This window comes from Rhinichthys klamathensis, unplaced genomic scaffold (genome assembly GCF_029890125.1).
Source record: "Rhinichthys klamathensis goyatoka isolate OS25496 unplaced genomic scaffold, OSU_Roscu_1.1 h1tg000084l_1, whole genome shotgun sequence".
NCBI classification, from domain to species: domain Eukaryota; kingdom Metazoa; phylum Chordata; class Actinopteri; order Cypriniformes; family Leuciscidae; genus Rhinichthys; species Rhinichthys klamathensis.
The window spans coordinates 135,898-150,944 of record NW_026606625.1 but is presented as its reverse complement, the minus strand read 5'-3'; the positions used below and the strand labels follow the sequence as shown (position 1 = coordinate 150,944).

General features: G+C 38.0%; 2 protein-coding genes across 7 annotated transcripts in view; both read left to right on the top strand.

Annotated features, from left to right (window-relative positions):
* The window catches only part of psmd2 (proteasome 26S subunit ubiquitin receptor, non-ATPase 2), a 33,775-nt gene extending 28,510 nt beyond the window's left edge, over window positions 1-5,265 (top strand). The window contains exons 19-21 of the mRNA XM_056251552.1: window positions 1,648-1,774; window positions 1,869-1,987; window positions 4,829-5,265. Coding sequence (XP_056107527.1) covers window positions 1,648-1,774; window positions 1,869-1,987; window positions 4,829-5,011 — 429 coding nt within the window. The 3' untranslated portion in view covers window positions 5,012-5,265. The remainder of the gene's footprint in view (window positions 1-1,647; window positions 1,775-1,868; window positions 1,988-4,828) is intronic.
* Window positions 5,266-5,841: 576 nt separating this feature from the next.
* The window catches only part of LOC130085656 (eukaryotic translation initiation factor 4 gamma 1-like), a 94,940-nt gene continuing 85,734 nt past the window's right edge, over window positions 5,842-15,047 (top strand). For 5 of the 6 annotated variants that reach the window (XM_056251548.1, XM_056251546.1, XM_056251547.1 and 2 more), the window contains exon 1: window positions 5,842-5,997. The gene's annotated coding sequence lies outside the window, so the exon portion shown is untranslated. Of the gene's footprint in view, window positions 5,998-7,317; window positions 7,398-15,047 lie in introns of those variants that run through there. The other variant, XM_056251544.1, reaches the window with a different exon arrangement.

Sequence of the window (15,047 nt, the reverse complement as noted above, 5' to 3'; positions counted from 1 at the left end):
TAGTCAAGAGCAGTGATTAATTTTCTCTGTTCCCTTTGTTCTTTGGTTAACTTTACTGACAGAGAGAATGAGTGGCTGCTGTCACTAAGATCTGCCGCATCTCATTCTCTCACTACTCTTTACTTCTATTTAAGATTTTATTTAACTCATTTAAGACTGTTTTTGTGAGGATACTCGACAAAACGGACATTTTGGCATAAATGTGTGGGTTATTGTTCGTTCAGACACGAAAGAGAACTCTATACTGGCGCGCGTCTTTCTGTCATGCGTGCGTGTGTGCGTGTGCGTGTGTGTGTGTGTGTGTCTGTGTGTGTCAGGAGGACATTCACTGACAGCGCGTTCTCTTTTGTCTTGTCACGAATGACTGGTTTAAAAGCATTTGCGTGAATAAGAGCGTGATCATATAAAAAAATGTATCGCATGCGTTGCCGGAATATTTTAAGCCCTGCGATATTAATAGAGCTGCAGATAGACTGCATACAGTTATTTTTTCTTCGCGTGTCGCGCCTCCCCTGTGGCTCTTTGGCGCCCCCCAGGGGAGGCGCGCCTCACCTATTGAAAACCGCTGCTCTAGTGGAAGGGTTCGGTACTGCAGCCGAACATCTCACTGTACGCTCATTTACTGACATATCAGACTCACATTTTGAACTTGTTTAGATTTATGGCTTTGATTTTCTCCCAGTTTTAGAGTAAAATGTGATTTTGAAAGTATATATTTCATATTAAAATTGAACAATACTCGTAAAATTCTGTTACTTTTTTTAAGTTCACTTTTTAAAACTTTTTTCACTCCAGCAATGATCTTCCATGTGTCGTCTCTGAGAAGTTTTCTCGAAATGTTTCGACTTTTAATCTCGAAATGTTTCGACTTTTAATCTCGAAATGCTAGATTATAATTTTTTTTTACAGATTTTTTTTTTTTGCGTTGCGGTTCAGGGCTTCCGTACAAACCAGATCAACTGCAGAAACGAAATAAAGTGCATAACTGAAAAATAAAGCATCTTAGGCTCAAAACTAACACTAACAGTCGGCACAGCGCAATTGCGCATTATAGGTTCCAAATAAAAAAGTTAGGTTATCACACTAAAACACTGAAATATGGCAATTCTGATATGTTCATATAGCCTACTCCAAACAGACAGGGCAAGCTAACGCAGGCCGGTGAGCTTACCGCTTTTAGATGATATGTCATGTTTGTCGTCGAGCTGTGGAAAACTGTTGCATGCACACTTGCATTCGACCTTTTTCCCGTTATCAATTTTAACAAAATGCTGCCACAGTGTCGATGTCTTTGTTGTTGACATGTTAGAAGAGGACTGACTATTAAACGCTCTCACAATTATATAAATAATATTCAGCATCAAACCTTCTATAGCCTACTTATCGTTCTCTCTTGGGTTGGGCTAATCCAAAAAAGGTGAAAACAAGGGGGGTGTTCTGAAGACACAAGTTACCTGTGAAAAAATCGACCAATCAGAATTTTGGTCGAACCAGAACGTATCGACCAATTAATCGACTGGGACAGTACAGCCCTAGAAATATGAGGCAGGCTTGTTTTGTGGGATGGTGATTTTCCAGTAACCGGTCATTGAAGTGCCTGTTGAAGCGGATCAGCTGCTGAAGTGTGTGTGTGTGTGTGTGTTTCAGGGTCTCACTCATCTGGGTAAAGGCACACTGACGCTCTGCCCGTATCACAGCGACCGGCAGCTCATGAGTCAGGTGGCCGTCGCTGGGCTCCTCACGGTCCTCGTGTCATTCCTGGACGTCAAAAACAGTAAGAGCGTCATTTTCAACATCTAGAACCACATCAATACAATTCCTGTGATGTCTGTCTAATGCACCTGTGATTTCTCGTCTCCCTCCTGCAGTAATCTTGGGAAAGTCTCATTACGTTCTCTATGGGTTGGTGGCGGCGATGCAGCCTCGCATGTTGGTCACATTCGACGAGGAGCTCAGACCTCTGCCAGTGTCCGTCCGAGTGGGACAGGTGTGTGTGTGTGTGTGTGTGTGTCCCTCTGTTTGAAGGGGCTTGTCTGCTGTGAGACTTCAGTGTAAACGCCCACTACTGTGATTGGCTTAAATTTTGCAAATGAAATGAGCATTACATGTGGAACTCTCTCGAAAATATTTACTTCGTTTTTACTATTACAGTTGTCAAGATTAACTAATCGTGAAAAGTGTTGATTATAGCATTATATTTAGATGTATAGCATTATATTTAGATGTATAGCATTATATTTAGATCTGTAGCATCTTATTGAAATCTATAGCATTATATTTAGATGTATAGCATCATATTTAGATCTATAACATTATATTTAAATCTATAGCATTATATTTAGATGTATAGCATTATATTTAAATATATTGCTATTTAGACTATAGCATTATATTTAGATGTATAGCATTATATTTAGATGTATAGCATTATATTAAGATGTATAGCATCATATTTAGATGTATAGCATCATATTTAGATCTATAACATTATATTGAAATCTATTGCTATTTAGACTATAGCATTATATTTAGATGTATAGCATTATATTTAGATGTATAGCATTATATTTAGATGTATAGCATTATATTTAGATGTATAGCATTATATTTAGATGTATAGCATTATATTTAGATCTATAACATTATATTTAGTTCCATAGTATTATATTTAGATCTATAGCATCTTATTGAAATCTATAGCATTATATTTAGATGTATAGCATTATATTGAAATCTATAGCATTATATTGAAATCTATTGCTATTTAGCTCTATAGTATTATATTTAGATGTATAGCATTATATTTAGATGTATAGCATTATATTTAGATCTATAATATTATATTGCATTATATTTAGATCTATGGCATTATATTTAGATCTATAGTATCATATTGAAATATATAGCATTATATTTAGATCTATAGTATCATATTGAAATATATAGCATTATATTTAGATCTATAGCATCATATTGAAATCTAGCATTATATTTAGATCTATAGCATCATATTGAAATATATAGCATTATATTTAGATCTATGGCATCATATTGAAATCTATAGTATTATATTTAGATCTATAGCATCATATTGAAATCTATAGCATTATATTTATACCTATGGCATTATATTTAGATCTATTGTATCATATTGAAATATATAGCATTATATTTAGATCTATAGCATCATATTGAAATCTAGCATTATATTTAGATCTATAGTATCATATTGAAATATATAGCATTATATTTAGATCTATAGGATCATATTGAAATCTAGCATTATATTTAGATCTATAGCATCATATTGAAATATATAGCATTATATTTAGATCTATAGCATCATATTGAAATCTAGCATTATATTTAGATCTATAGTATCATATTGAAATATATAGCATTATATTTAGATCTATTGGATCATATTGAAATCTAGCATTATATTTAGATCTATAGCATCATATTGAAATATATAGCATTATATTTAGATCTATAGCATCATATTGAAATCTAGCATTATATTTAGATCTATAGTATCATATTGAAATATATAGCATTATATTTAGATCTATAGCATCATATTGAAATCTAGCATTATATTTAGATCTATAGCATCATATTGAAATATATAGCATTATATTTAGATCTATGGCATCATATTAAAAATCTATAGCATTATATTTAGATCTATAGCATTATATTGAAATCTATAGCATCATATTGAAAACTATAGCATTATATTTAGATCTATAGCATCATATTGAAATCTATAGCATTATATTTATACCTATGGCATTATATTTAGATCTATAGCATCATATTGAAATCTATAGCATTATATTTATACCTATAGCATTATATTTAGATCTATAGCATCATATTGAAATCTATAGCATTATATTTATACCTATAGCATTATATTTCGATCGTGGCTTGAAAGGTTGCATGTAGCCGATCACAGACATGATCTCATCATTGCAACTCGATTTCTGCACACTAACGAATGCTTTCATCATAACTAGCAGTGCAAACGCAATGTAAATAAGAGATTTGTTGATTATTACGGGAGTTTTGGCGAAAGTCCAGAACTCAAGTCACTGATAAACTTGTGCTGTTTGATTGACAGCTCCAGTGATTATAAAGGGAGCGTTCTTTGATCACTTTCTATATATAATTTAATCACAGTTTAAATAACTGATTATTTCATGCTACTAAAGAGAAACGATGGTTTGATTTACTGATGCATAAACGGCAATAAACGTTTTTGAGACACAGAACATCTGACTGTACATGAATCGTATCAGAAATCACAGATCAGGCATTAGAACGAACACGCTTTCTTACAAATTGTGGCATTACTGTCGGGTCCATGTGTCTTTTTCCAAAGCCTGCGCCGAAATTGTGACTGATTTACCAAAGAATCCACAGTGAAATGTGCCAAATACAAACAAATAATGCTCTACTGAGACATTCACATTGTTGAAAATAAATAGCTTTAGGATCTTTTGGAAGGTAATGTTATTTTTAGTCCAGCGATCCTGCATCTCTCATCTCACTAACGCACCAGTGGGCGGGGCTAAAGATGAGATTATGTAGAAGTGGGCGTCGGCCTTTCATCCCACTATGACGTCATAATGTGACAATTCCAAACGAGTCGTTTTCAATAAAAGCTGTTTTTGGAGTAGAACTCACTGGATGTTTTTATAGTAAAGTGAACCTCTTACATGTCAAATAGCTTGATTTCTCAATTCGTGACCGTTTTAAAATGATATCAATAGTGCAAAATGAAATGGTGAATGATGTGATGATTCTTTCTGTGTGTGTCCAGGCTGTGGATGTGGTTGGTCAGGCCGGTAAACCCAAAGCCATCACGGGCTTCCAGACTCACACCACGCCGGTGCTTCTGGCTCACGGCGAGCGAGCCGAACTCGCCACAGAGGAGTTCCTCCCTGTCACGCCCATCCTGGAGGGCTTCGTCATCCTGCGCAAAAACCCCAACTACGACGTGTAGACACGCCGACAGAAGCGCACACTAACCGGGACCTCTGATCGTATTTAAAGGCACCTCGTCCTCCTCCCCTTCTGTCTCTCGGTCTTTCTCTCCCATGGGAAAACTGTGACGATTCCTCACACTCTCCGTATCCTCATTTTGTAATTAAAACAAGAAATGAGTGTGTTTATCATCCTGCTTAAACATGTTTTGTTGTTTTTTGTTACTTGTTCTGTAAAAGGTTGAGATACAAAAATAAAAGAATTGTGGTCAAATGTTGCTGTGTCACTCACTGTAAATGTTTTATTTAAAAAAAATTCTTATTCCAATCCTTACTGATATATCTACAATTTTTTTTCAAACTACACCATAGCTAATTAATATTTATAAGCCAGTATCTGGCAATAGTGACATTTGTAGTGTTTGCACTTTTGCACTCATTTGCACAATCACACATCTACCAAAACAATATTTTCAGATGTTATTGATATAATGCCATCCACTTATTAATAATGAACCAATATAGCAGCAGTTTCACGCATTGCTACTTGTTAGAATGAGTAAAGGGGAATTTATAGATGGTCACCGGGAGGCGCTGTACTAAAAGGCCACGCCTCTGTGAGCCTCGACCAATCAGCGTTCACCAATCCTACTATGGCAAGTGCTCATGAATATTAATGAGGCCATGCTGACGTTGCAAAGTGAACTTTCTGCTGGGAGCCTGCGGAGAAAGCGAAGTTCATGAATATTAACGAGCTTAACTTATTTGTTTCAGTCCTTTCACGACACCGAATTAATATTCATGAATTAAAACTCTGTCACGTGGTCGGGATTCCCTATTGTCACCGATCCGGAAGTTCCCGAGTCGCCGGTTTCCGCCGGAAAAGGTTCCGTCCGGTCCAGACGGGTCTGTCTCTCTTTCTGGCTTTTTTTTCGGTTTGGTATCACTCAACTGATCCGATACAGAACCGGACCGGCACCGAAGATACACGATAAACTCCTGTCAGGTAAGAAACAGGGGCACGCGAGACCTTACCGGCGTTGACGCGTGCGTGCGTGTGCGTGCGCGTGAGTGTGTGTGTGTGTGACACCAGTACTGTAAAATTCACTGAAAATACCATGATCATCATTATTATTTAAATAATTTAAATCAAGATCATTTTTATCAGTTTTAGTTGATATAATCACCCTGGTTCTCACTGTGTGCTGTAATTGTGTGTACATGATATCAATCGCATGGAGGGTTTGTGATTTTACACCATATTGTGAGTGTTTCCATCTGCAGTGAATATTTTCTGCCAATTAATTTGGTTTAGTCAGATGATCAGAAATGTGCAGAGATTATAAACAGAGGTATGTCATCAAAACAAGCTATTAGCTGCAGATCATCAGGGGATTTGTTCCTGGTGAACTGATTTTAAACATGATTTCAGCAGTTTTGGTATTCATTTTATAGGTGTGTCTGCTCAAACACCCTTGCATCTGCATAGCAACATACTAACATGCATTTAAAACAGCTTAGAAACCACATTGAAATATGCAAACTGGCTTTTGCACAGACAAGCATCACGTTTCCTAAATGAAAAGTCAGGTGCTTTGGCCTGTCAATAGTCTGGGTTGATTTCTAATGGCATTAAACAATGACACAACTCGGTCGATCATCTCTGCTCCTGGTTTGGAACACAGATTAATATTTCACTAACCTACATTTCACAGATTAGACTAACTGTCCTTATGTGAGGCCATGTTTATTTGTCAGTAACCTAAACACTGCAGTAATGATGAAATCTGTCAGTATGAAATCCACGTGATGTCTTAAGTGTGATTGTGTTAATATTTTAAACATTTGTTTTGTTTTTGGGGTGTCTGACCCCACAACATCCAAAGAAACGCTATATATAATATTATTAATATTTGTATTTTTTTATTCCCTGTATTTTCATCCGGCATTGATAAAAAAAAAAAAAAAAAAAAGTAAATAGAGTTCAGAATGTATAAAACAAAGAATAACAACTAAAATATCTAATGAGGCATTGATTAATGATTCGTTGTTTGAGCCACGCCCATAATTATTCATAATTACGCGAAGTCACGTAATTATTCATGAGATTACGCAACGACATTGGCCGCGTGTGTACAGTTAATGTATTAATATAAAGTGTTTAGTTGTGTCATTAGTGTATGGGTTAATTGAGCCCAATTGACCAGAATCTGTAATTAAGTTGTTGTGTCAGTTAAGTGTTGAATCATGATGATACGCCGGTACTGGAGCGCCCGACTGCGCATGCGCGCGCGATCCACGTGCTTTGTTCCGGCAGGCGCATGCGCACGCATGAGCGAACATGGCGACGCGCTGCATGTCTCGCGTTACCGGACAGTGAATCACACCGAGAGAGAAAGAGAAACGGTAAAGATCCGTGGTCTGTTTGTGTGTCAAATGAGCGATTTTATATGAACGCGCGCATGTGTATGTGTATGTGTGTGTGTTCAGTTGATGTGTTTGTGCGTTACGCGCGTAACTACGCAGTAAGTTACTCAATCTGGCCCTAAGAAGTGATCAATACGTGTGTGTGTGTGTGTGTGTGTGTGTGTGGTGACAGGTGTCTTGTGAACTGCTTGGATTTCATTAAAGCGTGTTATGACCATGCTTTAACATGTTCCCTGATAAAGCAGTGTGTTTTGGATCATGGCAGTCATTTGACATTCAATATACGTCATGATTATGGTTATCCATGATATATTTGTGTTTTTGGTTGATGTATTTTAATATAAAAATGCTTTTGGACAGGCTCCATGTTTTTCTGAGAGTACCATGGTAAGATAATTCCAGTATCATTGCAGTAAAGTACCCTCTCTTTACTATAGTACTGCCACAGTATTTTCAGTAATCCTTACATTTTACTTGCGTTAATGTTATTCATTTTATGGTATATATTAAAGGAACATGCTGTATTTTGGATGTGTAACTAGGTAAAATATAGGTCATCTTAGTGACAGAGGCAGTACCATGGTAATGAAATGTACGTATCATTATAATTAAAAGATACTTGCATGGTAGTACTATGGTATAAGCACCACAAATCATGATATATATGACAAGAAATATGGTACAAAGTGCATAAAGCCATGTTAGCTTTCGGTATTGTGTTGTAAGTTATATAAGCACCATGATATATGAAGTGACATGGTATTTAGTCTAGTCAGTAGTTACTAGATAACTACTGGTAATTGCTGCAATCTGTTTAAAATGTTTAATTCATTTGAATGTATTTAAAAATATGGGTTTGAATGAGTTATTTTTTTTGAAGAGGCAAGTGAAAGAGATTTCTACTTGCCAAACCGGACAAGTATCCTGATTAAAACATTAATAACAAAAAAAAATATTGTTATTGAAAATAAGTGGTCATCGGTAGTGGATAATAATGTATAATGTACTGACGGTAACAGGGTTGCACCGTTGAGGCTCTCGAGGAGAAAACAAATGAGTGCAACACACACAGAAACTCAGTTCACACACTGCAGAGATAAGTCACTTATATTTTAGACACAATATTGACTGTTTTTGTTGTTTCGGCAGTGAAAATAGTTCAAAACAACAGTCAAAGATTCATAAACTTGTTGAATGAATCAGTCATTTTAACGAATTGACTCAATGACTCACTCATTAAGACTTACTGTTGGTTTAATGTACTGTTTTTCTTATTTGTAACAATATTTTATGCAGTTAACAATTTTCAGTGTAGCTGATTTTAATTGTGATTGTTGAAACCCCTTTAGTGTGATATTAATCTAATTTAAAAAAAAAATTAATCAAAATTAAGAATTTGAAATGAAAGATGAAGCATTCATTTAATATGATTAGGGGGGAAAAAAAACATTTCAAATGTAACAAAAAAAGTCCTCTGGGTAAAATATCACAACAAATATGCAGATTTAAATGGCAAAGCTGATTGAACACTAATGAGAATATTGCTTCAGAATAAATATATATAAAGAAATCCGGACAAGCAACTTTATTACTTGAACAAGTGAATGACCGACTGGGTGAATCAGCGTTTTTGAGCGAATCTTTGTACTGTATTGTCCTTTACAGTAAGCATTTCTCACTCAGTTAATCATTTGTGTTTCTAATTAGTTTAAGTGTGAGTTTATTGCATTTAAATGATATTCTAATGAAGTCGCGTGTGTTTGACAGACGTCAGTGAGACGACACCAGGCCATGTGTGTGCTCGCGTTATCTGATTGAGTGTGTGTAGTTTCTCCTTTAAGAGCGAGCTCATGTCTTCTGATGTGTGTGTGACGTGATGTTCTCTCGAACTGGCCCTGCGTCGAGCCTCTGGGTCAAAGTTCACGGTGAAAGAGCCGTGGATCTTTACAGTGACGGATGGAGTGTGTGTGAGGCGTTAGTCACTGGTGCATGACTGTCGCATCACTGAAGCCGTCTCACACACTGCAGTGTATCCAATAGCAACACACTCCAAAGGTCTCGTATGAGTCTCGTCTTCAATCTCTCAGAGGACAGAGTGTGTTTGACGAAGTTTCAGCGCTAGTTTGTGTCATCAATGTTTAATGACATCATCAGTTTAATGTTGTTTGTTGTGGTCAAGTGGAGGATTGCTTAGATATTATAATAGTGGAAATACTGCAGGTGTTTCGAGCCAATCAAAACATGAATGCCAAGCTAGTCTAAACTGTGACGTCACGATGGCAAACAGTGGAAAATAAGAAAAACATCAATGTAATGTAATATTTGTGGTGTTATTAATTCCGTTGCTTGTTAAAAAATACATTTGAATGACCATCAATGGAGAAAGATGCTTTTTGCCCTTGTAAAGTTCTTGTTTATTATTATAAAGTATTCATTCGTCTAGGTCATTAGTTTTTTTTTTAATTCATGTTTCCTGGTGATCTTGAATCAGAATAACTTCCTCTCTTCTCTGATGACGAGGGCGGGGCAACAACCTGTCACTCACATGAGATCCACCAATAGCAAACGTGCGCACTGTTGACGTTGACAGCAGCGCGGATTGATAGAAATGGATAGAAAATAGTGCCGATTAAAACTGAGGTATGAATTTTGACCGGCGTGTTTTTTGTGTGGTAAATTAATCAAGCTTTGAAACGCAAATCATTTTTCACGTAAAAACGCACAGTTTTGCGACCTCGGAAAATAACCAGGAGTACTTTATTGAAAAACTTCCAGCGGCCAGACCTCTGACCAGGGAGGTGACACCGGAGTGGGTCAGTGTGTATGCACTATAGTGCTGGTAAGGATTGCATACAACTTCATGTCTTAAATGGGCGAACTAACCCTTTAAAAAGTATATACATTTTTATTTTCTTTAGAAAATGAGCGATGGTTTCGCTAGATAAGACCCTGTTCCTCAGCTGGGGTCGTGCAGAGCCCTTTGAAACTGCATTGATTTGGACTCTATTTGGTTACCATTGAAGTCCATTGTGTGGAGAAAAATCCTGAAATGTTTTCCTCAAAAAACGTCATTTCTTTTCCACTGAAGAAAGAAAGACTTGAACATCTTGGATGGCATTGAGGCGAGTAAATCATCAGGAAATGTTCATTTTGAGGTGAACTACTCCTTTAAATAAACTACGCTGACTAAATAAAAAGAAATACAGTGGATGGCGATCACTTAGGGCTGGGCGATATGGCCCAAAAAAATTATCACGATATTTTTTTTTATATCAGTCGATATCGATAATTATCACGATAAATGTCAAATCTTTATTTCTTTCAAGTTTAAAGGCAGATTTTTGCTCCTAAGTGAAAGTTGTAGAAACCAGAGCGTTAATTGTGGTTTTAAACTACTCTTTATTGTCAGAACATATCATGACAAACACTTGCCAAACAGGTGAACATTTCACAAATCTGAGGTAGAACATTCAAACATTTGTCATTTTTCCTTAACAAAATTAATATCTGAATAGAAAAATATCTCTTGAGCAGTTTGCAGTGCAGGCTGCAATATTCAAATTACATGTTTTGTCTCGAAATGGATATTTGACAGTGAGTTGACAGTAAATCTGCATCCTAACTCAAGCTAATACTACTGTTAAATTTATGTTCATTAACAAAAACAGTAACATCTGTTTTAAAAAAAAAATGTAACGACCACATTTTTATTTGGTAAAATGAAATATTCTGACTGTCTGAGTTTTATTAAAATTAACCATTGGTCATCCAGTATCATGCATTTAGATCATGATAACCACAGATAAAACCAGGCATAGCCTATAGCACCTCACTATCATGGCAAAATGTAACTTTATGGTTTCTATGGTATTTGTATGAAAAACAGTAGCCTAACAGTTAAATACTGTAATTGTATTCCATAAGTCATTTAATACATTGTCTACATTAATAATATTATACAATTCAATATGTATTTCCCACATTTCATGGTGCGGTTAATATTACTAGGCTAACCTTACAGTAAATCCATGGTAGGCTAAATGGATTCAGTATCAATTCAGATTCTGACTGTATCGTTGCGCGCAGTGTTTCTCCTGTTTGTCAGCGGTGTTTCATCTGCCTTTAAACATCTGTGTCCTTCGCTGAACTTTAGCGCTTCTCTCTGGATCCCGTGAGCGAGGCCGATCAGAGTAAACGCGTCTGCTCCTCTGCTCTAGTGAGCTCGCGCGTGCTGCCGTTTGGACTTTGAGCCGAGCGGATAAACGGACCGTGAGGCGCGCGCGGTTCAAATGAGTTTCGTTCCGCTTTTGGCGCATAAACATTATCGAACATTTATCGACCTCTTGATATCGTTTTATCGAGAAAAATTATATCGCGATAATTATCGTTATCGTTTTATCGTCCAGCCCTACGATCACTAACTAACAAAACAATGCTATCCACCGTTGTCTTTGTAGATGTATTTATAGAGGCCAACGATCAGTAGAACACGAAATCAGGAAACACAAACAAAAATCAAATCTAAATGCTCATGGTTGGGCTACTGCACACAACACTCGACTTAGATTAGCCGCGCATGCTAGAGATGCGCGGTTGGCGGTTACAGCCGCGGATAAACCGCGGATCGGGCGGATGACGTGACGAAATTTAAAAAAAAAAATTAAATTAGGGCGGGTGGCGGGCGGTTGAACCAATCAAATGAAAAATATATGTATACATTGTTAAATATTGTTATATGACTATACCTACAATTCTGGTAAAGGATTCCACCAAGTGGCCCAGACGTTGATGACATTGGAGCTAAGTTCGGTGCTGTTGACGCTGGACGAGCCTGTTCTGAAGACTCCCGTTAATTTTGAATGCACGGGAAGAGAGCGGAGAGCGCGTCTTTTTCAGGCACATTGCAATTCATTTTATACCGTCAACAGGCCTAACAATCATATAATAAACTATAGAGCCTCGATATTAAAGAAACGCCAAAGTCACTATAGGCTTTTTCGTTGGTGCGCCATCAGCTATGGCTAAAAAAGACAGATGAAATCTAATATTAATAATTGATCCATGTCGGTATACACAGCCTAATATTTTATAATGAAAAATAGCCTACACAATCAAGATAGGCTATTTACTTTTTATTTATTAAATCCAGGAGATTGGTTAATGAAACATGGATTCAAATTAAGATACAATTAATACAAAACAAAATTCGCTTTGAAGAAAGGCTTTGTGCTTCTGTTTGAGGTAGGGATGCTCATTTCGGTTAATTTTCCCGACCGACAACCGCCACTCGTTATCCGAGTATTAACCGTTAACTGATAAGATTATAATAGCCTATTGAATTAAATAAAAATAAAATTTACGAGTGTCTGTGACCCGTTAAAAATACAAACATTTTTTCACGGGTTTATTTTAACGTGCAAACAGCAGAACAGATCAACAACAGAACCTGGATTCACATCAAATTTTCACACACTTGACAGTGACAACAGAGAAAAACAGAATAAAATAATATAAAAACATAAAATAGGTCTACACTAAATATTTTCAAATTAAGATGACAAAAATAAATCACTGAATCCATTTGAAGCTTTGAAACCCGGCCCCCCAAAAAAAATTTCCTCCAGATTAATTTTTTCATCAAATAAAAATAGCAGGCCTACCCCAATCCACACATTGTCTAGTTTTTATTTTTTTTTAAAGTAGCCTAACATGTCTACATGATGTGGGGTTAGTCTGGAACGCAGCCTGAGTTAGACCTGCGGCAGAAAACACATGATCCGATGGCACAGATGTCCCGGGAACACAGAGATAACGTCTCGCTAGAATGGCCAGCTTCAGGAAGCGACTTTCGTTTGCTTCGCAAGTGATATTGCATTGTACTTGTAACTACTGCTGTATTTTAATACCACGTAGCATATTTTGCAAGTAATTTCGTCGCCCTTTCTGTCGAAATGGTGCCACACGGTACTTCTTTTCGCTCGCTCGATTCATTTTGCTTGCTCAGCTAAATATGTCTGTAGACACGTGTGGTTGCGTGTGTCGACGCGCCCCGTGAGTTAACAAATATAGGCTATATAGTATTTTTTTTATAGTATGTTTTTTAAACATGCAGCAAACTACAAAAAAAAATGTAACTGTTAAACCGTTTAACTGATAGTATTAATCGGTCAAAATTTTTACTTTCGGTTAACGGTTAAACGGTCAATATGAGCATACCTAGTTTGAGGTCTCTGAAAGCGGCACTAAAAGACTTTCACAGTGTTCGCGTCCGTAATGGAGAACTGTCACGTAACATTGTTGGCGCCCCATAATAGCAGCATGTTGAAATTATGTGCCAAAATGCGTTTTCTATTAGGCTACAATGGAAATATTGTACAGTAGCCTATCAGATAAGGTCAGGTTTGCCGAAGTGCGTTTAATTTAGGCTATTTATTTATTTTTGTCCCTGCGCGCCGATCGGAGAGGAGTTCACTGCTGATATTGTAGTCTCGCGGCTGTCATCAGCAGCGCCTTGTATCGCCCAATCAGCGGATGGCGGGCGGGTGCGGTTTTGAAAATTGGTCAAAAACGTTGGTGCGGATGGATGGCGGACGGATGATGAGTTTTGTGATGCGGTTGCGGATGAAATAATAGCCCATCCGCGCATCTCTAGCGCACGCACACAATGCGCTTAATACGGTATTTGTTTAGTGCTCTAGACTAGCACTGAAACTGTGCGCTCTCTCAGAACAGTGCAATAATACGTCAGCAACAACAACAAAAACCGAAGGAGTGTTAATCTCAAAACCACTGCATTAGCATTAGCATGATCATGGTTGGACAGGCGGCTCGAGCATTAGCATTAGCGTGATCATGGTTGGACAGGGGGCTCGAGCATTAGCATTAGCGTGATCACGGTTGGACAGGCGGCTCGAGCATTAGCGTGATCGCGGTTGGACAGGTGGCTCTAGCATTAGCATTAGCGTGATCACGGTTGGACAGGCGGCTCGAGCATTAGCGTGATCACGGTTGGACAAGGCGGTTCGAGCATTAGCAGTAGCGTGATCACGGTTGGACAGGCAGTTCGAGCATTAGCGTGATCACGGTTGGACAGGCGGCTCGAGCATTAGCGTGATCACGGTTGGACAGGCGGCTCGAGCATTAGCATTAGCGTGATCACGGTTGGACAGGCGGCTCGAGCATTAGCATTAGCGTGATCACGGTTGGACAGGCGGCTCGAGCATTAGCATTAGCGTGATCGCGGTTGGACAGGTGGCTCTAGCATTAGCGTGATCACGGTTGGACAGGCGGCTCGAGCATTAGCGTGATCACGGTTGGACAGGCGGTTCGAGCATTAGCATTAGCGTGATCACGGTTGGACAGGCAGTTCGAGCATTAGCATTAGCGTGATCACGGTTGGACAGGCGGCTCGAGCATTAGCATTAGCATGATCACGGTTGGACAGGCGGCTCGAGCATTAGCGTGATCACGGTTGGACAGGCGGCTCGAGCATTAGCGTGATCACGGTTGGACAGGCGGCTCGAGCATTAGCATTAGCGTGATCACAGTTGGACAGGCGGCTCGAGCATTAGCATGATCACGGTTGGACAGGTGGCTCGTGCATTAGCGTGATCACGGTTGGACAGGCGG